This window comes from Mustela putorius, unplaced genomic scaffold (assembly GCF_011764305.1).
Source record: "Mustela putorius furo isolate JIRA1106 unplaced genomic scaffold, ASM1176430v1.1 tig00003834_pilon_pilon_pilon, whole genome shotgun sequence".
Taxonomy (NCBI): domain Eukaryota; kingdom Metazoa; phylum Chordata; class Mammalia; order Carnivora; family Mustelidae; genus Mustela; species Mustela putorius.
This window is the reverse complement of record NW_025421987.1, coordinates 111,714,113-111,739,068: the sequence shown is the minus strand read 5'-3', so window position 1 is coordinate 111,739,068 and position 24,956 is coordinate 111,714,113. Positions and strand designations below refer to the sequence as shown.

The 24,956-nt window shown below is 49.4% G+C and overlaps 1 protein-coding gene across 2 annotated transcripts in view; it reads right to left on the bottom strand.

Moving 5' to 3' along the window:
* The window catches only part of GALNT15 (polypeptide N-acetylgalactosaminyltransferase 15), a 42,509-nt gene extending 21,751 nt beyond the window's left edge, over positions 1 to 20,758 (bottom strand). For both annotated transcript variants that reach the window (XM_004773541.2, XM_004773542.2), the window contains exons 1-3: positions 19,515 to 20,758; positions 6,405 to 6,571; positions 2,372 to 2,576 (exon numbers count right to left, since the gene is read on the bottom strand). In XM_004773541.2, the coding sequence (XP_004773598.1) occupies positions 2,372 to 2,576; positions 6,405 to 6,571; positions 19,515 to 20,041 (899 nt within the window). In that variant the 5' untranslated portion in view covers positions 20,042 to 20,758. The remainder of the gene's footprint in view (positions 1 to 2,371; positions 2,577 to 6,404; positions 6,572 to 19,514) is intronic.
* Between the last annotated feature and the right edge of the window lie 4,198 nt (positions 20,759 to 24,956).

The window sequence follows — 24,956 nt, the reverse complement described above, 5'->3', positions numbered from 1 at the left end:
GCAGAGGAAACACTTGAGCAAAACTGCTGTAGAAGCAAAGAAGACCTTGAAAGGGTCACTCTCCCAGGCCATGGATTTCAGAGCTTCACTGGGTGTAGAGAGAGATGAGAACCCATGAGAGCTAGCTTTTCTTTCAGGCCCTCACCTATGAAGGCCTGCAAGCCGAACACTAGGTCCCAAAGAGAACAGGCTACACAGGAAGTTGTGAAAGAGATGTGGGATGACAAAAAGATGGCTGAACTATAGAAGAGAGGGGACGTGAAAAGGAAGCCAAGCCAAAATGGGGTCTAAGACCAGATGCCATGTGTGCGTGCATGCATGTTGGGGGGCAGAGAGGCAGGGAGAGAGGGAAGGAGAATAAGAGGGAAGGAGATGGGGAGGGGAGAAGTTGGATAAAGAGGGGAAGGAAAGAGCCCAGGAAATGAAAATTTCATGGACCCACCTCTTAACTGTGGAAGGTTTCTCAGGGAGCCCCATTTTATTTATAGCTGAGGACACTGAGGGATTGCCAAGTCTTCCTCTCTCAGCCTAGAGTGAGAAATCTCCAGATCTGTGAAAATGGCACCAATGTGAGAAGCAGACATGAGGGGCTCATTCTAATCAATGTTTTAACACATGTCTCACAACGAGGGTGGAGGGAGGGAATGAGTAAATGTCACTCCCTGATCAACTTCTCCAATTCTTAAAATAACTCAGATAACAAAAAGAGCAATAGACTCAGAGTTAGAACACCTGACTCAGTGGCAAAGTCTCCGCATGCCCTCGCAGATCACTTCACCCCTTGAAACCCCACTATCCCTCTCTGTGAAACAGAAACAGAAGTACCTGCCTCAGGCATCTCATGGGGGCATCAGTAGAGAATTGTATGAAAAAGGTCTATTCGGGTTATACATACATAAGGCTATATATTAAGTCTTGGATTCCTAAATGTCTGCATAAAAGAAGCATAGCCAACAGCCTAGCTCTTGAGTGACTGTGTGACCCTGAGGGGTCTCCTTTACCGTAACTCCCTGGTACTCAGTTCTTTTCAGCAGTGAAATCATGAGATAGGTCTAGATGACCTTACAGGTCCCTCTGAAAGCCATCTTTCAGTGCCACGGGGATGAGAATTAGATGGGGAATTGGCTGGACCAACTTCAGTTCCTATAGCAATGATACACGGTTATTGTGATTTTGAGGGCAGAATCCAAGATGGCAGCGTTTGTCCGGTTTGTGTGTTTGTTGTCCTCGTCCTGGTGCTGGATTTATATACGTCTCCTTTTCTTCTGAGCTAAGAGACAGGAGTGGGTGATAATCTGTATCACAATGCTGGTCAAAACTAATCCTTCCTGATTTCACTTAAACTGTGATTGTTCTTTATTAAAAAGGAATTGTTGGACTATTAGCAATTGACATCATATTGTTTGAAACCTCCCTCATCAAGAGGAGTATGCTAATTCCTCTACCTCCTCATCCAGAAAGGGCTTTTCTCTGATGTTGTCAACCCCAACTTCAAAGGAGAGAGTGAATCTTTACCATGGGGAGGAGTGCAAGAATAGAAGTCATAAGGCTTGGTTCTGGCATCAGCCCTATCTGGCTGGCCATCATCAGAAACAATCGTTTGTTGAACTCCCACTGTGTGATAGGCCTCTGCAAACCCCCAGGGGTATGCCTGGATGGGGGAGCCCAAGGTGGGCTAGCCACCAGGTTTTGCTTTCCTTACTGAGATATTCAGATTGAGGAAAATAGGACACATTTAAGAATTGTATGAGGAGAACAGGGAAGTGGGGAGTGAATGACAGCATGATGGGGGAAGAACAGAGAAATGGTCAAAGAAAACTTTTTAAATGTGGGGCTAAGGGGTATGTAATGACTTCACATTCTTGAGGCCTTGGTTAGAACTTTGGAGACCCCTCATCCCAAAAACCAACGGTGGTTTTTGATGGAAGTTTAGCAATCACAGAATCTAACACATTCTGTTTAGGGGTAAGTACCTATGAGCAAAATAGAAAGATTTTTCCCAGTTTATCCGATAATCTTGATTAAAATTCCTCGCTTTTCAACGAAGGGAGTGATCACCATGGTAAGATGTTACCCTATTCAGGAGTGTTTGCCATTTAAGAGAAGTTGCTTCTCCAGGCCCGTTTTGGTCTTTAGAAAACAAGACAGATGGGCTGGAGGACATCTAACTTCCAATATACCTCCCATGCTTTCAAAAAGGTTCGGCTTCAAACATCTGAAAAAAAAACAACAACAAAGAAACATATTGCTTTGGCATGGGGGAGCCTTGGGGACTTGTTCAATGGTGGCTAGATGTTCTGTGAGTGGCGGAGACTATAGACTATTTCTCCCAGCCCCACCTCCACCCTCCAGAACCTGGGGGCAAAGTTACCTGTCACCAGCTATTCTGCTGAGAAGGGGCTCCAGCCAGCCTGGGTGGCACTCACAGTGGGAATCCATGAAGACCAGAACATCCCCGGTGGCCCTGGTGGCCCCCAGCATCCGGGCCCCAATGGCCCCCAGCCTCCTGTTGCTTCTGAGCAACTTCACCCCCTCCAGCCTGGCCACATACTCGCTGAGAGAAGATTTGAGTTGTCCTGGAATCAACAGAGTTGTGGTCAGTGGGGTCACAGATGCCGCAGCCATTGAGATCATGATGACTTGTCTCTAGGATCATTGTCAGCCAGTCTCTCTCTCTCAGGAGCTGTGGTGAGTACCAGGGTCTCAAGACTCAGATACATGACACTGTGGTTGTTGCTAAGATATGAGTTGTTTCGTTAGTTTGCGGTGGATCAGTACTCTCTCCAGTAAAAGCCAGGAGAGACGGTGTCATAAAACCAGGAGAGGGGAGAAATGGCTAACCTTCTCTAAATGCATGCAACAGGGAGGTTATGCAGATACTGTTGGTGCCTGACTCAGATGGCCTGGGGTCCCTTTTTAGGTTTGGTTTGCACATAGTCAGCAACTATAGGTCTGCTGCTAACTAGTCTGCACCCTTCTCTGGAGACACGCCTTTGGGTATCAAACTGCCTCTCCAGCGAGTGCCAGTGAGTCCTGCAGAATGCTACCCCTGGTCCCAGAAGCCAAGGGTCAATGACCAACCAGTGCAGGGCTACCAAAGCCCACTCCCTTGCCTTGAGGTAAGACAGACTCTGAGATGCAGGTGGCACTGCAGAGCTCTCCACGGGTTCAGGCTATGGCTGGACTTCATCTGAAACCTCATCTTGGCTCAGCTCCTTCCTCTGCGTCTCCTGCTTCCCCTACCCTCCTACAGGCTTCCCCTGAGATTACATCCCCTAAAATTCACAAACCCATGAATCCCATCTCAGGCTCCACTTCTAAGAAATCTGACCTAAGACAGTGGTTAAGGAGGTCAAAGACAGAGGCCCATTAAATACGGCCACCAGTAGATCATCAGGGGTGCTGGCCAAAGTGGCTTCATTATAGTGGTAGGGGTGGATGGACAATGCAGTGGGTCGACGAGGAAGTGGGACATGAGAAACCAAGACCAAGAGTCTAGACATTCTTTTAGGAACCATGATTCTGGAGGAGATAAAGGAAGAGAGAGGCTTATTAGGTTTTGTGTTTAAGATAAGAAAAACTGTGTGTGTGCACCCACATACATGCATACATACATCAAGATGAGAAAGCCAGTGGAGAAAGTAGAAATAATGCATTCATGGAGAAGTAGTGTCCTTCATGAAGTCTTGGAAATGGGGCACCCCTAGTCCACTGAACTAAGATCTCAAGGGCAAGGATTATACCTTCTGCATTTCCAGGGTTCTGATCCCTAGCTTAGAGCTGGCCCATGGTAAGCATTCAGTATATGTGTGTTGAACAGAACTGTACCAACCAGCAAGAGTTTCCCTGGTTCTCCAGCCCAGAGGCAGTCTTGAAGGGAATGCACACAGACTTGCTACTTTGTTAGCTGTGTCTCCAGGGAGCTGGGGAAAGCTCAGGCAGCCTTTCCTGAAGACACCACCAGACTCCCTGGAGAGTTGTCTTCTGAGTAGCATGCAGCTAGCTCCTCAGGGAGACTTTTCTATAAAGGAAACTGTCCTGAGCAGTGGACATAAGGATTCCCAGTCAATGGTTGTTGGCTTTCTTGGTGGCAAAATATTATGCCAATTTATTACTTTATAATTATTTTTCTGGTAAGTTTGTTAGTCCCAAGTCCATTCCCTAGAGAAGGAGCTCTGTTAGCAAAACTATTAAAATTTCTGAATTTGACTATATTAGAGCCACCCCTTGGTGACCCCAGTGTACTGAGAACTGCTAGTTGTCTTGTCCAACATTCATTCTCCCCTTCTACCGTACTAGCAGAAACTTGATTTTGTTCAGAGCAGCTAAAAGCACTAACCTACCAAGACTCTCTTGCTGTTGCTAATAGCCTTATACTCTAACTCTGGTGGAAATACATACACTAGGTGAGAAGATTCTGGAAAAACTATTTTTTTCCTGATTTTTTTCTAAAGGACAAACTTGCTTGACCTCTGTCTATCTGCATTTCTTCCTTTCCTGTTTGGAATGTGATGAGATACTGAGAAGTAGAGCAACCTCATTGGATTATGAGACCAAAAGCCACCCTCCCAAGTAGGGCTTACTGGAAGGAAGAAGATGCAGAGGGTGGGGCGCCTGGGTGGCTCAGTCAGTTAAGCCTCTGCTTGGGTCGTGATCTCAGGGTCCTGGGGTTGAACCCCGTTTCAGGATCCCTATTCAGTAGGGAGTCTGCTTCTTCCTCTCCCTCTACCCCTCCTCCCTGCTCTTGTTTTCATTGTCTGTCTCACTCAAATAAATAAATGAAATCTTTTTTTTTTAAAGGTGAGATGATTTAAAATAATTAAATTAAAATAAAATAATAAAAATAAAAAATAAAATAAAACAAGAAGAAGATGCCAAGGACATTGGAGGACCCAACTGCCCTGGGGCCCAGCTCCTCTGCTTCTACGCACACAAGGAGAAGGGAAGCTACCAAAGGACACTGACATAACACAGTTCATCAGCTGATGGGGGAGGAAGCACAGATGTGCTCTTGGGAGGACTCTGGCACAGCCAAGAGTTCAGACACTATGGGTACTTCCACCAGCCAGCTGAGCCCAGCCCAGGAATCGCTCAGTGGTCCTGCCTAATATGCAGCCGAATGTACCCTAGTAACCTCTTCCAGAACCTCTGGCTCGTCCAATTCACTGCCATGCCTGAGCTGGGAAAATTCCCCACATGAGGAGCTACAGAAGACCTAACAGAGGCCTGTGGCTACTCAAGCTTGTCTTCTATCATTCCCCTCAGAAAGGTGTTTTTTGGACCTCAGCAAGTGTTCATTTTACCTGGGAGAGCCAAGGGGGACCTCCACAGGAAATTTGGTTGAGCCAGAAACAAAGCCTGAGAAGAGCAGTAGTTCTCAAAGTGTCATTTACAGACCGGCATCATGCATGTCACCAGAGACCTTGTTAGAAATGCAAATTCGGGGACACCTGGGTGGCTCAGTGGGTTAAGCCTTTGCCTTGGGCTCAGGTCATGATTTCAGGGTTCTGGGATCGAGCCCTGCATCGGGCTCTCTGCTCGACAGGGAGTCTGCTTCCCCCTCTCTCTCTGCCTGCTTCTCTGACTACTTATGATCTCTCCCTCTCTGTCAAATAAATAAAATCTTAAAAAAGAAAAAGAAATGCAAATTGGCGCGTCCAGTACCAGATCCAGAAACTCTGGGGAGATCCTAGCAATCAGTGTTTTAACAAGCCTGCCAGGTGATTCTGAGGTACATTCAAGCTTGAGAAGCACTGACCTAGAACCTTCTTCTGGCTCCATCTTCTCTGAGTGATTCAGCCATTCAATGGACTGGTCCCTAGGAGTGAGTTTCCCATCAGTGGAAACATTTGAGCAGATTCTATAAGTCTGGGCTCTGGGCCTGACTCTGCTGCCCTTGGCATGACTCAGTCCTGGTCAATTCTCTTCTCCAGGCCTCAGTTTCCTTGGCTGGAAAATGAATGGATCGGGCTAAACGAGAATGATTTGGGGACTCATACATGTCAAGTGCTTCACCCAGTGTCTAGGAGGCAGTGAGACCTTAGGAATGGCCACCCGGCTGTGATTCCTGAGTGTCTGGGCAAGAAGCATATTGGACTGTGGGGAGACTGGGACTGGGAGGGATCCCGCTGGAATCAGGCTGGAGTGCCCCTCCTGAGATCCTCGCCGGAATCTCCTTGTCTTGCTTGTCCACTTTGTCTTCTCTGTCTTCTCCCCACAACTGCCTTACTGGGTGCCCCAGGGGCTTTTCACTAATGAGTTACCTGCACCTGATCATCACCTGGAGACACGCTACTGGGAACCTTGACTCTACAGGCTCTAAACCCTAATCTTTGCGTGAAATTCCCTCCCGCCCCTCCCAAGGTCTCAGCCCACCCAAGGAGCCAGGAGGAGCCAATAGCCACCTTGCTGACTGAGGTCGTCCACCAAGATGATCTCCTTCAGAAAGGCCCTGGGCACTGTGTCAAGGATGCTCTGCACGGTCCTCAGGAGGGTGGACCAGGCCTCGTCGTGGAAACAGAGGATGACGCTGGCAGTGGGCAGGCTGTCTCCGTAGTGCTGCTGCAGACACCTGTAGGGAAGAGAAGCAGGGAGCCATGGGAAGAGAAGACCAAAAAGAGCACTGGACCTCCTCTAACACATTCCCTCGGCCCTGGCTGGGGCTGCTTTAATCAGATAGCTCCCCTGCCCCCAAACTCAGTAGCTCTCTTGCTTGAAATTTCCATGGAAAGAGAACCCATCACGCCCTCACAGTAACGCTGTCTGCTGTCCCCAATCCTCAAATCCCAGGAGCAATGTTTAATCCATGCCTTCTCATAGCAGTTGAGAGGTACTGGCACTCTTCCCTGCAAACGACTGTTCTAACCTATAAAATGGGAATGAATGACATCACCAACCTCATAGAGCCTAAAGAGGATGAGGTACATAGTGAGTGTCCTGTGAGCACGCCTTGTCCTTTGTTTAAGGGCAGAAACACAGTTTTCTTTATTTTTGTATCTGTATAATCTAGCACAGCACCTGCACATCATAAATGTTAAGCATTATTAGTTTTCTTGAAGAAGGGCAAGGAGGGAACATTTGTGAGTGCCAACGATATGCCAGATACTGTGCTAGGTCCTCTACACATATTACTGCTTGTTTACACTGAAATAAGTCTTTGGTTTGGGTCTTACCTTCATTTTGTGGATAAGGAAACAGGGTCAGAAAGTGGTCAAGACTTATCAAAACTCCCAGTACTGGTAAGTAGCAGAGTTTTGAGCTCCTGGGCCCTTTCCCCTCTGGGGGTTTGCAGCTGGAGAGGTAGGAGTGGGAGGTACCGCCTTTGCAAGGAGCCTGCCCTGTTCCCTCTTTCCTTTGCAGATGAGTAAGAAACTCTGTATTTGCATTGCATCTGGGGAGAGTTCTGAGTGAGACCACAGTGGAAGGCTTTATAATAACAACGGGATGCTTGGAGCAGTGTGCGGCTCACAATTGTTCACAAAAGGCACTATTTTTTTTCTAGGTAGCTTCTGAATGTCCCTCCTGATTTGCATTTGAGGAGGGGTTGGCTCAAGGATCTCAAACTCCAATACCTAAAGGCAATTGTGATGGTAGAACTGTCTGCAGACAGACCGCCAGACTAAGGCTGGCCCAGCTGGAGGGAAAGGCACTGTCCATACAATCCTAACCAAGGCTGAGCCTCTCAATGTGCAGGACACCTGTGTGACTCCAGGTAAAAATCCTACATCAGGGGGTAGAAGGGGAATACAAGGTAAGTGCTTTAAGGTAACAGTAAAATAGAAATCCTAGATTAAAAAAAAACAAAAAACAAAAACAAAACAAAACATATGAACATCTCACAAATCAGCTGTCAATTATTTTATCAGTTAATATATTAATGCACTATTTCTTTCCATAAAGGATTTGAAGTCATTTCCAACACTATGCACGATAAAATAATGGTAATATAAAAGTTAAGATGGGGGCACCAAGTGGCTCAGTTAGTTAAGCCTCTGCCTTCTGCTCAGGTCATGATCCCAAGCTCTGGGATCCAGTCCCACATGGGGCTCCTTGCTCAGCAGAGAGCCTTCCTCTCCCTTCTGTCTGCCTGCCTACCGTTTCCCCTGCTTGTGCTCTCTCTCTCACTATCTCTCTGTCTGTGTCAAATAAATAAAATCTTAAAAAAAAAAAAAAGTAAGGATGAAAAGTCAGGAGGATGGGAATATAAGTAAGAATAGAAAGTCAAGAGGTACCTGGGTGGCTCAGTCAATTAAGCGGCTGACTCTTGATTTCGGCTTAGGTCATGATCTCAGGGTGGTGAGTTTGAGCCCTGCATGTGGCTCTGAGCTCAATGAGGAGTCTGCTTGAGATTCTCTCCCTCTCCCACTGCCCCTCCCCATGCCAATGCCCTGTCTCTCTCTCTCTCAAATGAATAAATAAATCTTGAAAAAGAAAGAACAGAAATTCAACATCTAGAGAAAGAGCATAAACATATAGACCATAAGGGCCTTGGAGTTTCCAGAATGAATTTTAAGTTTGAGCTTCCCAGTAGCCAAAGGAAAATGGGAAGTTTGTTCTGCATGAGAATTGTCACCATCAGAGAAACTATATCCTAGAATCTTTAGGGAAAGTGACACTCTTTCTAGGATTTTTTTTTTTTTTTTACAATTTAGAACTTTTATTTTGAAATAGTTTAAGACTTGCAAGAAGTTGTGAAAATAGTCCAGAGAGTTCCTGTGTTATCTTCAGGCAGCTTTGCCCAGGGATGATAGATTGCATAACCATCCCCCACGAGCAGAATCGGGACTCTAACTCAGTTCAAGTACTATCAGCTCAAGTACAGGCTTTATTCGAACTTTGCCAATTTTCACATCTCACACTAGTTTTTAAGAGAAATTCCTACAGACTTCAGAAGTCCCTAAATGGATGACTGTCCTTAGAAGAGTCCCTAAGACGAATGAAATCATGAATTTTATGTGCACTTTTCCAGGCTGCTTTCAGGGCTGCTCACATAACATGTCCAAAGTGGAACCCCAACCCGCCCTGCAAGGTTTGGGGGAGATAACAGAGGTCCCAGGGCTCTGAAGCTCTGCGGAGGGATTCCACCCCTAGTGCCCCTCTCCGCTCTCACCCTCCTCCCTCCTCAAGCCCTCGTGGCACTTTGCTCCCCAACCTCACCCGACTTCGAGAATTTCCACTCTGCACTCAGGATTGCGCTAGACCTGCTCACAAACAGGTTCAAAATTTCCTTTGTGTCCTAATTCCTTTGAGGTTGGGAGAGTAGGAAAATCCAAGTGTCTAGGATTGGGGCCTCCAGTGGCTGTGAGAAGAAATCATGCCTCAGTATATTCAATGGGTACAAATGAAACCAAAAACATTACTAGGGCAGTGGCTCGGGGGCTGTCTGTTTTCCAACTCAGGAGAGATGCATGGGGACCGGGAGGCCTGCATATGGCATTCTCGTGGCTGCAGTTTTATAAGGACTGAAGTCTGTCACCTGAGGGCAGAACACAGCCATGCCTTGCGAAAGGACAGGTCTTTTCTCACTCCGAGTCCATAGAATTCGAGCACAGAAAAAGCACAAGAGTGTGTGTGTGTGTGTGTGTGTGTGCACGCGCGGGCGCACTTGTATGTGCTTGCGATCATGCATGTGCTTGCGATCATGCATGTGTGTCCTTAAGAAAAGGTTAAAGAGCTTAGACTTCAGAATCAAACTGAGATTTCAATCTTCACCCTGTTTCCTAACTCTTTGGGTAATATACTCAATATTTACAAGCCTTAGTTTCGTCATCTGAAGACTGAATAATATTTACCCCTGGGACTGTTGTGAGAATGGAAGAGACAGTGGCCCTTTTATAGCTATATTTGAAAAAATGTACTTTACATGTGTACTGTATTTATGCTTATCTTTGTAAAATATAACGATCTCTAAACAACCACTCTACAGGATAGTGTGAAGGGCTGCCTGAACTCCTTTCCGAAGTTGTCTCCTCATGAGCAATAAGGATCATGATATCTATGGTGTTTCCTTTTTCAGTCTGGCCGCCAGGAAGCTCACAGTAAGGTCATTGAGAGGGTTCTATGGATTGCCTACCTTCGTCCTAATTTTCTCTTTGATCCTGACATTCCCTCTTTCCATCCAGTCATTTAACAGATATTTCCTGACAACCTGAAGTCTGAGAGGGCTGAAAGATGAATTAAACAGTTAAGATCCTTAAAGCAGAATCTGTGGTGCCCTACCTATAGCCCCTTCAGCTATATCCTTAAAGTACACCACACCATGCTTTCCAACTGCCTGAGGGCTTTCTCTGCCTGCTAGAGATGCTCTCCCCATGCTGATCTGAAGAGCTGCCCTCCCCTGAGAGCTGCCCTCAGCCTGTGACTAAAAGGAGCTGACGTATTAGTTCCCTGACCCTAAGGAGGTCAAACATGGATAGACTGTTCCACAGCCCCTCCCAAATTCCCCAGCAGGCTGAGCCCCAGTTGCCCACTGAGGCACACACTTGAGAACACACCTTTCATCGGTCTATTTTCTGCTCCACATTCCCAGTCCCTTACCAGGGCTCCCTGGCATCGAGCGCAAAATGAATCCTTGTCTCAGGCTCTGCTTTGGAGGAACCCAAACTAAGACAGTCTCTGAGGTCATGGAGTTTATATCCTGTGAAGCTGATAACCAAATAATTACTTAACAGCCACACCAAGTCCTCCAAGGAGACCCTCAGGGAGCCAGCAAGCTGGGCAGTGGTATGGAAGCCAGGACCAGAATGGTGGCCAGGATACCATTGAAGGAAGGGGTCTGGGTAGGGAACAGGGTTCCTGGCAGATGTCACAGCCTCTCCCAAGGCCTGCGGGTGAAAAGGAGCTTGGGCATACCAAGAGCTGAAGGGGAGGTATTCCAAATTGATTTCCCCTTATCTTGATTAACATTATATTAATAGCAACTTTCTATTTTATGATGTATTTTTAAATTGTCTGAGGGAATAAAGTAGGTAGGTAAGAAAACAAGTAAGCAAAAGGGCCCCAGGCAAGTCACTCCCCCTCTGCATGTTTCTGATTTTTTCTGTCAAATGGGGGTGCATGTTCTTCCTGCTGTACCCCTGCCATGGCTTCGTGGGGTTGGGGGATCGGTGAGGTGGTGTCTGGAAACTGGTTTTGAGCATTGCAAAGTGGTCCCCAAATGGGACAGGTGGCTGCGAAGAGGGTCCCTGAAGAAATGCTTGTTCTCCTTCTTTCCTAATGCAGTTACTTTCCTTGTCCTTCAACCACAGAGCTGGTGGATATTTCGCTCTCTCAGTGAGTACACGTCCACAGCCTCACCCTGCTCTCGTTTGTCCATCTTCCTGAGCGGCAGCAGCAGGGAAGGAAAGACCCAGGGCTTCGGCATCAGATCAACTTGGCTTTGACTCCTGGCTCTATTTACATCCCCTAATTAGCCAACAGAGGGAGGCTGAAGCGTTCCTATAGCCCAAGGGTGCGGCTGGGATCAGAGGACTCCTCCAGGCCCAAGAGGGTTGCTAAATAAATGTTAACTTCATATCTTCACTCTCTGAGATCAGAGGAGCCCAAGGTCTGTGTTTACACACAGATGCACGCCCTCGCCGCGTGCAGCTCCAGGATCCCCTGTGACCTCAGAAAATGCATTTGGACGATGATTCTGAGAAGGATGAGTCACAGCTTTGCGCCAGATGGCCTGGCTAGGCCACCAACACCACCCCCACCCTTAATGTGCCTGGCCAGCGTAGAAAGGATTCTGCTGGGTTTTTTGTTTGGGGGTTACTGACCTCCAGCTTCCACCAAATCGGCAGAGGTCCCCCACTCAGATGAGTTTCCGTCTCACTGCCTGGAGCCCACCGATGCAACAATCTGGGGCCTTATCTGCATTCCTCAGGGCTCCCCACGCCCCTTGGGTTTAAGGCTGGCTCTTGCTCACCTTCTCACCTTTCATAGTCGCTGAATAAATATTTGCTCAGCAAATGAAGGTGTGGGCACTGCTCTTGCTTGCAAGGAGTATGTAGACTGGTGATCTATAGAAACAGGCGGGTAAGGCCACTGAGTCAGTGTCCCACGTTCTGCGAAAATCCCAGTGCTCAGTCCGTTTTGTCTGTAATTGGGGAGGTTTATCTTGGGAATACCAATTTCCAGGCCAGGCCTGGAGACAGAAGGGCTGGGACACAGCCTGGGAGTGATCCTTTGAGGGATGGATGATTTCCTACAAATGAGAGAGGTATATGGGACAGACTGGACCCTAGAGCTGAGCCTGAGGCCGCGTACCCATCATTCCCCAGAGTTGGAGAGAAGTCACACAAGAAGCACATAGTTCCCTTCTCTTCATGCGGCCCGCAGAAGCCTCACAGCCTCCTCCTGAGGGGCTCCAGGCATCCTTGACACTACTCTGATTCTGCTCCCTAAACCTGGACTAAAGATGGGCACTGACACTGACCAGGGCCCATAAGGCATCCTGGAGCAATTGTCCCCCCTAATAGGCATAGCCTTCCCCAAGTCATGGCCAAGAGAACTTTCCAGGCCCTCTATCTCAAGGAGTTTGATATTCAGACATACAAAGAGGGTCAGCAGTTGGTAGCAGGTCATAGAACAGGCAGTTAGCCAAAGACAGGCAGCAGAAGCCGAGAGGTTGCTCAGAGCCTCTCAGATGTCAACGCCCCCCTGTTGTCCCCTTCCCTGTCCCCATCTTCATCCCTAAATGCAGATTTGGATTCCCCAAGTCTGCCCTTCAGGTGGTTCTGATGTTGCTGGCCTCTGGACCGGAGCCTGAGCACAGGACAGTGGTTGTTAGCAGTGAGACATTAGAAGGCGAGTAGCCAGGAAGACAACCAGCACACTCTGGGGACACCAGCTGCTGGAGGACATCAGGAAGGCCCAGCTCCGGAGGGGCTCTGGCTTGTGAGCCTCTTGCCTGTCCTCCTCCTGCACACCCGGCCCTCCTCCCTGGGCAGTCCCAGCTCCTCACGCCCTGTGCAGACTGCTGTGAGCCCACCACCAGCACCAACACCAGGGTCTCTGCTCCCGCGCACCCCAAAGGGCAGTTGCACACTAGTATCAGTTAGGAGAGTCCCAGCAAGTGGTATTTCACTGGCTGGTCTGGGGTGGGGCCTGGGCGCGATGAGCTGTGAAACTCTCCTGTTGATTCTAATGCACCGGCAAGGCTGTGAACCACTGGCCTCATCAGAGTTTCTGAAATTCTGACATGAATATCATCCGCTTAGGGATCTCGTTAACAATAGAGATTTTCATCTGGTAGGAGTGGGGCCTGAAATTCTGCATTTTCAATGCTGCAGGCCTGAGGACCACACTTGCAGGGGAAATAGCAGTTTTTCTAAGCATTAAAAAAGGCAAGAGAGGAGTTAACTACCTCTGATCTAATCCCCCAGCCTAACCCAAAGCACGAAGCTAGACTTGGCTGCATGGACTCCCATGAACACATTTGATCTCAGAAAGTTATCTTCAGCCTGTCTATAGGATAAGCCCACTAAAGGGTGACAGATCCAGAATGGAAGTTGAGGGGCAGAGTGGGGAGGCACTGCTCCTAACCGTGGCTGCCCTGGGCTTGAGGGCAGAAAGCTTGGTACATGTGTATGCCCTCTGGACTCCACTGGCCAGGGCCCAGAACCAGCATTCCTACTGTCCACACTGGGTTGTCTTCCCTCCCTTCCAGGTTGGGGTGGCAGGTAAGCTGAGCTCCAGCCCAAGGTGACTGCCCCAGCCTGCTCCTTCTGCTCTCGCCTCGCAGCCCCCACCCTGGGGTCGTGCCCACCTCACTCACTCAGACGTACTGATGCCTGCCAACTGTCTTCTCTCTCTTTGGCCATCTGGGCATCAGAGCCAACATCCTGAGGTGGCTCTCCCTGCCTGCCAGGAATGGTTGACAGGAAGGTAGACTGCAACACTACCTTCTTCTCAACAACAAAGCTGCTGCCAAAGCAGCCTCTGGGCAGGAGGGAAGGAACAAAGGACAGGATACCCCTGCCAGGATCTCCCCACTGGCTGTGGACCTGGGGCCTTGCAGCCCTGGTCCTCGGCCCTGGTTGTGCATCAGAGTCACCTGGGAAGGACCAGGCCTCTCTCCAGACCAACTAATTCAGAATTCCTGAGAGCAGGACCCAGGATGAGTAGTTTTTAACACTTACCAGGTAATTCCACTATGCCACCACGTCGGTGAAGAATTAGTAGTAGCCCATGGGGTAGAAAGTAACTCTTTGGTCAGAGCTAGGACAGTGACATGCTGTCCACAGCTGCCTGCTCTTAGTCTTCTCCATCTCTCAATTCATTCCCAGGCCCTACACTCAACAATAGGATAAGGAGGGCGCCTGGGTGGCTCAGTTGTTGGGCGTCTGCCTTTGCCTCAGGTCGTTATCTCAGGGTCCTGGAATTGAGGCCCTGGGGCTCCCTGTTCAGTGGGGAGCTTGCTTCTCCCTCTCCCACTCCCCCTGCTTGTGCTCCCTCTCTCGCTGTCTCTCTCTCTGTCAAATAAATAAATAAAATCTTTAAAAAAATATATGATAAGGACACCTTTTGTTTGGACTTGAATACCAAGGGGGGAATCAACACACATTTTATCTCATTTAACGCATAGCCCACAGGACGGTGTTATTTTAGCTCCATTTTAGAGGAAACTGCGGCAAGGAGAAGTTGGGTGACCACACAGGTCCCACAGGAAGAGCTGGCGCCGGAATTCAGCCCCAGGTCTGCTGTTCTTTGGGCATATGTGTTAGTCACTGTTGTGGGGATAAAAACCAGGGAGACATGGGCCAAAATAGGAATGCAAGTTCCAAATTTATGCAAGTAGTTAGCGTACAGCAAGGTAGGGCTGAGCTGATATTTATATTTAAGTATAGAACTCTGGGTCATGAAAGGGACTATGTTCTCTGCCTCTCCTTTCTATTTTCCAATCCCAGTACCACCTCCTCCATGGAAGCTTCCAGAACTCTACTCCCTCTCCATTCACTGTCCAAATCAGTGGTTCCCTGAACGAACATCAGCTTTTAAAAATTCAGATCACTGCACTCCAACTCAGAACTGTGGAGAGTCTCCAGCAAGGGGTCTACATTTTTAACAAGCCATATGGGGAATCTGATAAGTACATACTTTGGTGACCCAACAGCCTCTTGCTGCTCAAACATGTGGTCTGTGGACCAGCAGCCCCAATCCCAGCTAGGAGCTTGATGGAAGTGTCGCATCTGGGGCCGAGCCCCTGGCCTACTACGCTAGACTGTGCATTTTAACCAGAGTCCTGGGGGGTGAGGTTACATACACTTTAAAGTTTGAGAAGCGCGGCTCTGTCTAACCTGTTGGGTATAGAGTGTCCGCAGATCAGCAGCTTGAGCATCACGCAGGAAACGTGTAGAAACCAAATGCTTGGGCCCCACCCTTGACCTACTGAGTCGGGCGCTGCAGGAGTGGGGGCCAGGAATCTGCACTTCAGCAAGACCTCCAGGTGATCCCAAGTGACTCAGCTTTGAGGGCCACTGCCTCGGTCAGGAGATCCCAAAGCACGTTCTCAGTCGGGAGCCTCTTTGATCCTGGCCATCAGTTGCCCTACACCAGATGCCAGGATGATCAAAGGAGAGCTGGGCCTGGCGGAGCCTTGAAAGCTGTCCTGCCACACAGACTGAATGGGCAAGACCTCTTCCAACCCCCTCTTTGATAGCAGCTTTGAAGGACTGAGTCTGCTCTGGTCTTCGGTCTGGGCCTCTTCACTTCATCCATGTATTCATTCACTTCTAGTCCCCCCACTGCCCCCAAACCCCTGCCCTCCCCAGAGCACGGCCAGTCCCTGGAGCTTCATCTGTTCTTATAAAGAACACACTGGTCAGTGTGCCCAGAGCTCACATTCCCTCAGTGATGTCACGCTACGGATCTCTTTTCTGCGTCTCATTTGCTTCGTTCCGCGTGATGTTTGAAGCGCTCCCCCATCAGTATTGTGCACCGAGTCTCTGCCTTCTCTCTCCCCCGGAGTGCCTCTGGGATGCACCCAGCTCCCCCAGCACTCTCTGATCATGTGCTCAGGTGGCTTCCCAGTCCTCAATGCCACCAACAACGCTGTGACAGACACCCCCCTTCCTGCCGCCCTGTGGACCCGTGTGAGTTCTCCCTCATTCACAGGTGGAGAAACTGGAAATGCTTCCAGCCCAAGTGACTTGCTCAGAGGGTACAACGTGGTGGTTAAGAACATGGCTTCGGTGCCAGACACACCAGCTCAGATAACCTGGCCTCAGTCCCTTCGTTTTCTGTGCCTCAGTTTTCAAATCCTTAAAATGGAAATGATAAAGTATCTAGCTTAGGTTCTTTATGAAGATTAAATGAATGAAAACCACTTAGCAGCACACCCAGCAATAGGAAGTGTGTTCACAGATAAATGTTCACTGTAATTTGGCCTTTCTTTCCAGAGCCTGCCTTTTGACCTTTTATACTGACTTTTCCCCCCTGTTTTGTTCTTGTGTTATTATTGACTTCCTTGCATACTGCTTTTCAAAGTGAGCTTCAGCAGTGACCCTAGAGGTCCTCAGATAAAGCCTGTGGCTTTGAGGGGGAATGAGCAAAGGCCAGGACTGGTTTCGAGATTTTGGTGCATGAATGGAGGCCAGCAGGACAGGCTTGCAGGAAGCCCTGGGACGGGTGGTGCTTGGTACACTACAGCCGAAGGTAGAGGCACGGGATCTCCAGAGTTCTCCTTGGTGGAAAAGCAGTGTAGGACTCACACGGGGTAGGACCTTCATCCACGGCTGTTTTTTTATGAGCTGGATTTGGGCCTGGTTTTGTAGTGGGGAGAGGCGGAGGGTCCCGTCCCCCTGGTTGCCTCACTTTGCAGAGAATCCCTTGTGGGTCCTGAGAGAGGCAGGAGGGGGAGACAGCAGCACCTGAGGGGCAGAGGGGAGAGGAGAGAGAGGCTGGGGGCCAAGGCCCTGGCCACACAGGCTGCATGGGGAAGCTGAGCCAGTAGAGGGCGCCACATACCTCCACACGGAGCTGATGGCGGGCCTGGGAGAACCAAGGCAAGCTGGGCGAGGGGGTTTGCCTTGGACTGCGGGGTTTTTCAGTCTGGAAAGTCCCAGACAAACTGAGACCAGTGGGTTACGCTGGCTTGAAGAGGCGCCCACTGAAGAGGCTCCCACACACACGCGTCAGTGAACATTGCACACGTGACACAAACCGTACCCGCACTCATACCACACACGCAAACAACACGCACATGCTCTTCACATCCCAAGCATAGCACACGCAACACACTTGCACACACATGTATACCTCGCCTGTCACACTTACAACATGTATGCAACACATTCAGTGCACATGTGTACCTGCAAACTTGCAAAATAAGCAGTACCTCATAACAGACACGTGTACACCCCACACCCACATACACGCCACCTACAGGTGCACAACACACACTCTGCAAAATTCACCCAGACTTGCATCACACACACACACACACACACACACACTCAATACTCATGCACTTCACACCACATGACTAATACATAACGCACATACACATGTACAGGTTGATCCCACACGTGTGCAACACATGCAACCCACACACCCACATAAGCACATCTGCACACGTAACACAGTCACCACACAGTGTCTATTCACGCGTGTGCTACAAACACACACACAAAACAAAACCCCAATCACAACACATACCTGCATAATGCATGTCACACTATGTGCAAAACACACATAATCACAAATGTACCATATATACCCCTTCATATATCAACATGCACACACATAAGAACACGGACACGTGCATGTGTGACTCCACACTGCACAACTCACACCTGTGCACAGCACAACACAACACATGCAGGATATGTATGTATGTCCAACACAACAGACATGCAATGTACTTACTACACAAAACACACATATGCACAAACACACATATACAAGGCACCTACAGCTATGCATATGCACAGCGCATTTCCATAAAGTCCACACACACACACACACACACACCTGTGGGTAGCCAGCGACCCTCTTGTTTTAGGCAATGTTTCTTATTGGCAAGATGAAGACACTCCTTGCATTACGCCAAAGCAAAAACGTATGCCAAGAATTTGAAAACTATATATTCATTCATTCAGCCCTCATTTCTTTCTGTCCACAAGGCAGGGACCCGAGCATTGAGCAAACGTCAGGGACCACTTAGCTTTGGTTGTAGTGAGTGTGATGAATTCAAACTTCTGAGAGCACAAAATCGCAGCCGGGTGGGCCTGGCTGGGTCTGGAAGTTTCCTGAAAAGAGCTTTTTAAGTGAAGACCTGAAGCTGGAACAGCAGGGTTGGGACGGGTAAAATGAGTGAGGCAAGTACACGCGCAAAGTAAGGAGCCACTGTCTCATGCGTGGACCTGTATTTGCATGCCTCGAGGGTGATGCTGGCCAGTCAGGCTACCAGGAAGTCACTGCCCCCCTGCCGCCGCCCACCCCTGGGCTCAGAGGAGCACATCGCCTCGCTCTTGACTGCAACTCTACGTGGACCTGCCTACCCAGCGAGGGTCAGAACTTGTATTTGCTTGGTGGGAAACTCGCTGGGCTCTAGAAGTGCAGTGGCTTCTAGGCAAGGAACTTCCCAGAGATAACCAGCCACCTTGTCCCTGGCTGCTGGACCAGAGCCCTCCCCTGCAACCTGCCATGGTGATGGTGGGGGAGGACAGGGGATGCACAAGGCAAGCTCAGCATCTCCCTGGGTCCAGCCTGCATGTTGTCACACTTCCCAGCTTGCCTCCAAGGGTGCAGCCAGGCTCCGCTGCCGCAGCACAACATTCTAGCCCCTGAGGACTGGGACCGTGACCCGAGTCTAGTAAACAAGGAGGGTCGCATGAGGTGGCAGTCCAGGGAGACTGGAGCTTCTTGGATTCCAGTCTCTGCTTTGGTAACTGCTGGCTGTGTGACTGTGGGCGAGTTATTTGACTTCTCTGTGGCTTGTTTTCATATCTATAAAATCAGCCTGAAGGTAATCCTCTCACACATCTGACAGAGTTGTAAGGACTAATATATGAACAGCTCTTAGATTAAAATCAGGCACCTGGCAGGAGTCACAGAAATGTTAGTTTCAATTGTTATTTTGACCCAAAAGGAAAGCAAACAATAGCAACAACCATAATATCCAAATGCGTGGAGGCAGAGTGTTAGAGGTGGAAAGTGGGCTGGAGAACATATGCCCCACGCTCACTCTGTGTTGAATGGATAAAGCTGTTTGACCTGATCATCCCGAGACAGAAGGACTAGCACCGGAGTGGGGAAGAGCAGTAAGAGCTCCTCCTTTTCACACCTGGAGGGCTGGTTAAATCACCGGACCTATCCAGAGTTTCTCACTCCCTGCATCTGGGATGTGGTCTGAGACCACCCATTACTAACAAGTCCCCAGGTGATGCTTCTGCCACCCAGTCCAGGGACCACATCTTGGGAATTACTGCCCTAAGGACAGTGGAGGCAGAATGGAGAACATTGGTGTCTCTGAGTCTGCAGATAAGGCCTCGGGAGCTTGGGGAAGGGAAAGCCAGGGCCTTACTTACAGTGGATGCCGTACCTCAGGCAGTGCCCTCTGCAGGGGGATGCGGGCACTGAACGCTTCCTCCAGGCTGCGTGGGGTCAGCTCATCTTCAGATGCTGCCCCATCTTCCTCCTCTGCGGCCCAGTCCCTCTCTGGAGCCTCTTCATCCTGCCTTCTGCTTGGCTGTTTGATGAGCCGGTAGCTGCCACCTCTCCTGCTCTGGGTCTTGTTCCTTCTGGCCCTGGGTGAGGCCACGGCCACCAGGAGCTGATCCTCTCGCAGAGAGATAAAGGGGGGCAGGCCCTCTAGGGGGCTGTACTCTTGGCCCTCATCCTCGGCCTCCAGCACCCATTCCTGGGATTCCCCGAAGTCCAGGCGATACCCAGCATCTGGGCTGCGCTGGGTGGCCTGGGCTGTGACGGCAGGGTGTGGGGCATGCGGGGGAGGGAGCAGCACGGCCACCATCAGCAGCACGCACCCCAGCATCAGCAAGAGCAGCAGGAATGGCAGTCTGCACGGTCCATGCCGGCATCGCTTCCTTAGGAGCATGTTGCTGGAACTTGCCAAGTGCAACAGGTCATATTCAAGTTCGCATCCTCCTCCAGCTCCAGGTTCCTTCAGGCTTGCAGGAGAACCTGGCCTCCTAGTTCCACCTGGAAGTTTCTTGTTGGTCACTTAACCTGCTCCTTTTTTTCCATCTGGCATTTGCCAACAGCACGTGCAGGACTGACTTGTACTCACAACCAGGAGGCCACGGGACCCAGGTCCCACGCTGGTTCCTTCCTCTCTGAGTGGAGTTCTGAAATTGCCTTCTGAAAGCCCATTCACGGGGTCTTCAAATGGAATAGTTTTGCCCCCTTTACCCTCTTTATCTCCTTGGGGGAAAAAAATTATTCCATTCTGCTCAGGTGTTTGGTCTCACGTGTTTCTCCCCACCCCCCCCGCCCCCACCCCCTGCGCTTGCATGAATGGTCAGGTTGCTATGCGATGTCTTGAGGGGAGCTGGTGAGTCCTCAGTCCAGCAGAGCTGACAGTCGTCCTCCTTTGGACACTTCAAGTCAGGTCAGATCAACAGATGTGAAGCCGCAGGCAGCGCCTGATTTCCTTTCACACATAGCTTGGAGCTCAGCTGAGAGCCCTCTGCCAGACACATCAGGAGCCAAGCGTGCGCCTCGCTCCTGGTCCTAATGCCCTCACTGTTCCCAGACTTTGCACAATCCCACAGAACACAACTCTGGGGCAAAATAAACACTGTCACCGCCAGGACCAAACCCAAACAGGAATGTGCCAGGAGTTGCAATTTGAATCTCGCAGATAGGAAAACTTCTTTCCCCACCCACAAGGGCAGTCAAGAGAGTTCCCTCCTGATTTCAGGAAGGCTGTAACCTGGGGCATAAATGCAAACAGCTAGCTGTCTGTTTGCACCCTCAGCCTCCCACAAGTGGTCTGGGAAGTTAGGCTGGACTCTCCCTCCTTCTGAGAATGAGGGAAGCTGGGGGGAGATGCTCTTACACTTAAGCCCCTCCTGCCCACAAGAGCATCCGAAGGCCTCTTATACACAGTCACTAAGGGGGGAAATCAGGGAAGGAGTGGTGTGTTCTTCAGTTATAAAACCTTCATCCAACCAACCGATTTTAATGAGCACCTACTATGTGCCAAAACGATTCTGGGACTGGGAGTTGCAGCAGTGAATAAAACACCAAAATTGGTCTTTCGGACTGGAGTTTACATTCTAGCAGGACAGACAAATAATTAATTGAAAAATGCAGTGGGCCAGGTGCTGGTAAGGGCTCAGGAGAAAAATAAAACAGGGCAAGGGGCTGGGGAGCATGCACTGGGGGTTGACAACAGACACTGAGCGGTGAGAGAAGATTTCACAGAGGAGTTCACTTCCGCGGAAGGAGGGGCCAGGCAGCAATGTGGGGGCGAGCATTGGGGTCAGGGGCTAGCAAAGGCAAAGATCCCACAGAGAGCATGTGCTGAGCCTTTCCAGGAGCAGCAGAGAACCTGTGTGGCAGGAACGGAGTGAGGAGGGGGGAGGGCAGAGTGTGGTGGAAAACAGGATGAGAATGGTAACGGGGTTGAGGTGAGGGGGGTCATGGAGGGCCTCGGAGGGTATTGTAGGGATTTGGGCTTGTCCTCTTTCCTCTGCATGAGATGGGAGCTCTTGGAGTGTTGTGAGTGGAGGACAGACACAACTGACTTAGATTTGAACGAGATCACTCTGGCTGCCGTGTCGGGATCACACTGTGGGGGGACAGAAGGGAGGAGCAGGGAGACCAACTCAGGTGCTGTTGCAGCGAGAAATAGTGAAGGCATGGACCCAAGTGGAGGTGCGGAGGAGCAGTCAGCTTCTGGACGTATGTTATCCAGTGGAAAGAGAAAGAAGAGTCCAGGGTGATTTCAAGTTTTGGGTCTGGTTGAAAGAGCAGTTACCCTTACCCAAGAAGGGGAAGGGCAGGAGTTGGTAGAGGGAGATGTAGGACAGCGGCTGTTTGGGCCATGTGAAGCTCAATATGTCGTGTAGGTAGTTAAGGGGAGGTGACGGGTGGGCAGCGGGATACGCAATAGCTGGGGGCCGGGGGAGAGGTCTGGCCTGTTGATGGTAAAGCTGCACGGGGACGGTGTCTGAGGCCATGAGATTCGAGGGGGTGATGTAGATGGGAGAGAGGAGGGAATCCAGCATGCTCAGAGTTCTTGGGCTTCTGGCTGGCATAGCCAATTAAGGGTGACCAACCATCACAGCGAGGCCAATTTCTTCTCCTCACTGCAGAACTGCTAGGCTGCCTGGTAACCAGGAGTGGGGTGTGGGGTGGGGTGGAGGGACTGCCATTGGGGAATTCCTGAGATGAATTACTCATTGTTTCTACTTTGATTTTGATCTTAGAATGTGAACTTAAACATCTCATGGAAAAAAAATGTTTTTCCTTTTGATTCAGTTGCTTCTTCCAGAGATAGAGCTCAGTGTGTGTGTGAGCGTGTGTGTGTGTGAGCGTGTGTGTGTGTGTGTGTGTGTGTGAGAGAGAGAGAGAGCATTTTTCCTGAAGACATTCAGAGTCAGAGGCGACATAGTGAGTTATACGTGACTGTTCTTCACAGCCCAACGTAGTGTCCCGATGGACAGCAGTTAGGATTGCTGGATTGGACCGTATCTTCCCAATCCCACATCAGGGTGGAGTGGGGTGGGAGTTCTATGACTTTCCGTTTCAAGAGGCAGGCACTCTGGGAGATGTCATTTGGAATTTCTGGGACATTTTGAGGTTAACCAGGATGATTCCAGGAGACTTCCAGAGAACAAGCAATGCTTGGTCTCCAGCCTCAGGGCATAACACCCTCCCTGACCCTCTCCAGAAACACTGGTTTCAAACTCATCAGCCAACCCTCCCCGACCCCTGCCCAGGGCCTTTACCTGACTGATCATTTGCTTGACCTTTCCTTCCCCAGAAAGCCACCCAGAAGGCTCACTTACTTGCTTTTATGTTTCTTCCGATATTGCCTCCTCAAGTGAAGCGTCCCCTGACCCACCTTTCCACACCAGAAGCCCCTCCATCTACGCATGGCGTTCTGTCCTCTTGCCTCGCTTTCTCTGAGGTTCTGTAGATTTGCCCAACACTTGATAAGTAAGATAACTTGGTTCTTCATTGTCTATATCCCCATCCCACCCTCATAAAAGGTAAGCCCTACAAGGAGAGCTGTTCCACCTGTTTATTCACTGATGTTTCCCCGGAGAACTGTGTGAGTGGGCACTCAGTAAATATTTCTCGAATGAACGTAGAGACAACAATATAGCTATTCTGATTCAAGTCAAGTGAGGTCAGCATGTCCTCTGAGATGCCGGGATTTGGATAGGCCCTAAAAGAATCCCACACAGCCCATAATCATGGGATGATACTTGATGATACTTGAAGTCTGATAAGAATGAAGTAAAATTCCCACATACTTCCCCCATGGACAGAGTCACTCTGAGCTGACGGAGTGGCAGGACTTTCTGGCCCCAGGCCACTAGGACCATCTACACATGCCCTCTGCCCCATCCCAGCTCCTGGCTCATGGGAGCGAGCTACTTATACACCTCCCAGCTAGAGCCTCCCTTCAGCACCCAGATGTCAGCAAGTCCTCCTCAGTCTACAACCCTGGTTCTTAGCTTCTGTCTTCATGCAACTGGAATTTTTTTCTGGTCACTGAATTGTTGAAAATGCCAACCATATTCTAAAACTATGGTCGACCAGTTCTTGCTAATGCTGGGTAAGTGTTAGGGGATGATTTGAGTTTTGTTGATCCTTACACTGAATTTTCACTGCTACAGTTGAGAATCACAGGCTCTAAGTGAGTTTCTCTAAATGAATTTTTTTTCGTAGTTTTGTAACGATACGTATATGTACCAAGAAAGCTATAACTTAGGGTTCGGTTGTGGGTTTTTAAAAAAAAATTTTTTTTTATTTTTTCATGATGATTTGTTGATTTTTCTAACCTTCCCGAAATTTGAGCTTATACCTCAATAGAACAAGGATATTTTATGTCAACAACTGCAGACAAAGAGGAGTAACCCTGGGAGTGGGGACAATGGACACTCCAGTTAGACATCGGGATGTCTGCATCTTACTTCCTTTAGCCTTTTTTCTGCCTGTTCTAAGGCCACAGCCCCTTTAGTGTAGAAAAGTCTGCTATTTGCCTAGAAAAAAAATTAAGTGTTCAATGCAGTGTGGCAGCAGGTCAAAGTGCCTGAACAAGCCAGAGACTGAGGCTTTCACTGAAGGAACAGCGGACATCAGCTAGTAAATAAACTCCCTGTCACGTGACAAGACACCGGGCTCAGGCCATTCATGATGTCATTAACAGGTGAATGTCTGGTCACTATTCGATTCCTGTATGAACTTGAGGTAGAAAAGAAGAGCCAGAAACAAGAGGAGAAGAGAAAACAGTTCCCCCAAGTGCTTGACCACAGACAGGTGGTCTGTGTGATTTTGTTATGTTAAATGGTGATGGCTGTTCACTTTTTGGCCTCCCCTAGTAATGGTCTCTCCATCTTTGTCCCTCACACACACAGCACGATGCCTGGCCTTGCAACACGTGTCACAGAGATGGGATTAGTACACTAGACATTGTGCACTGACTGAATCATTGACAGTAAGGTAACAGCCTGGGGTGGGTACCAATGTTCGGCCTTAGAAAGGGGAGAAGGGAATGAGAGGCCATGTCAGCGCCCCCTCCTCCCTTCCCTCAGACCGCCTGACAGGAACAGGCCTGAGGTGGACAACCTCACTCCAGCTTCTCTGACAGAACCCTTTCGGCTCGGCTTTCCTTGTGCGGGGACCGTACTGGGAAAGAACATGATCACTGATCAGAGTGTAACCGTGTGTGTAAATACCACAGCGATAAGCAATGACGGAGAAGAGTTTTTACACAGAGCTGCCTTAAGGGAGGAGCAACATCTATGATGCTTCTAGTGTCATCTTCAGATGTA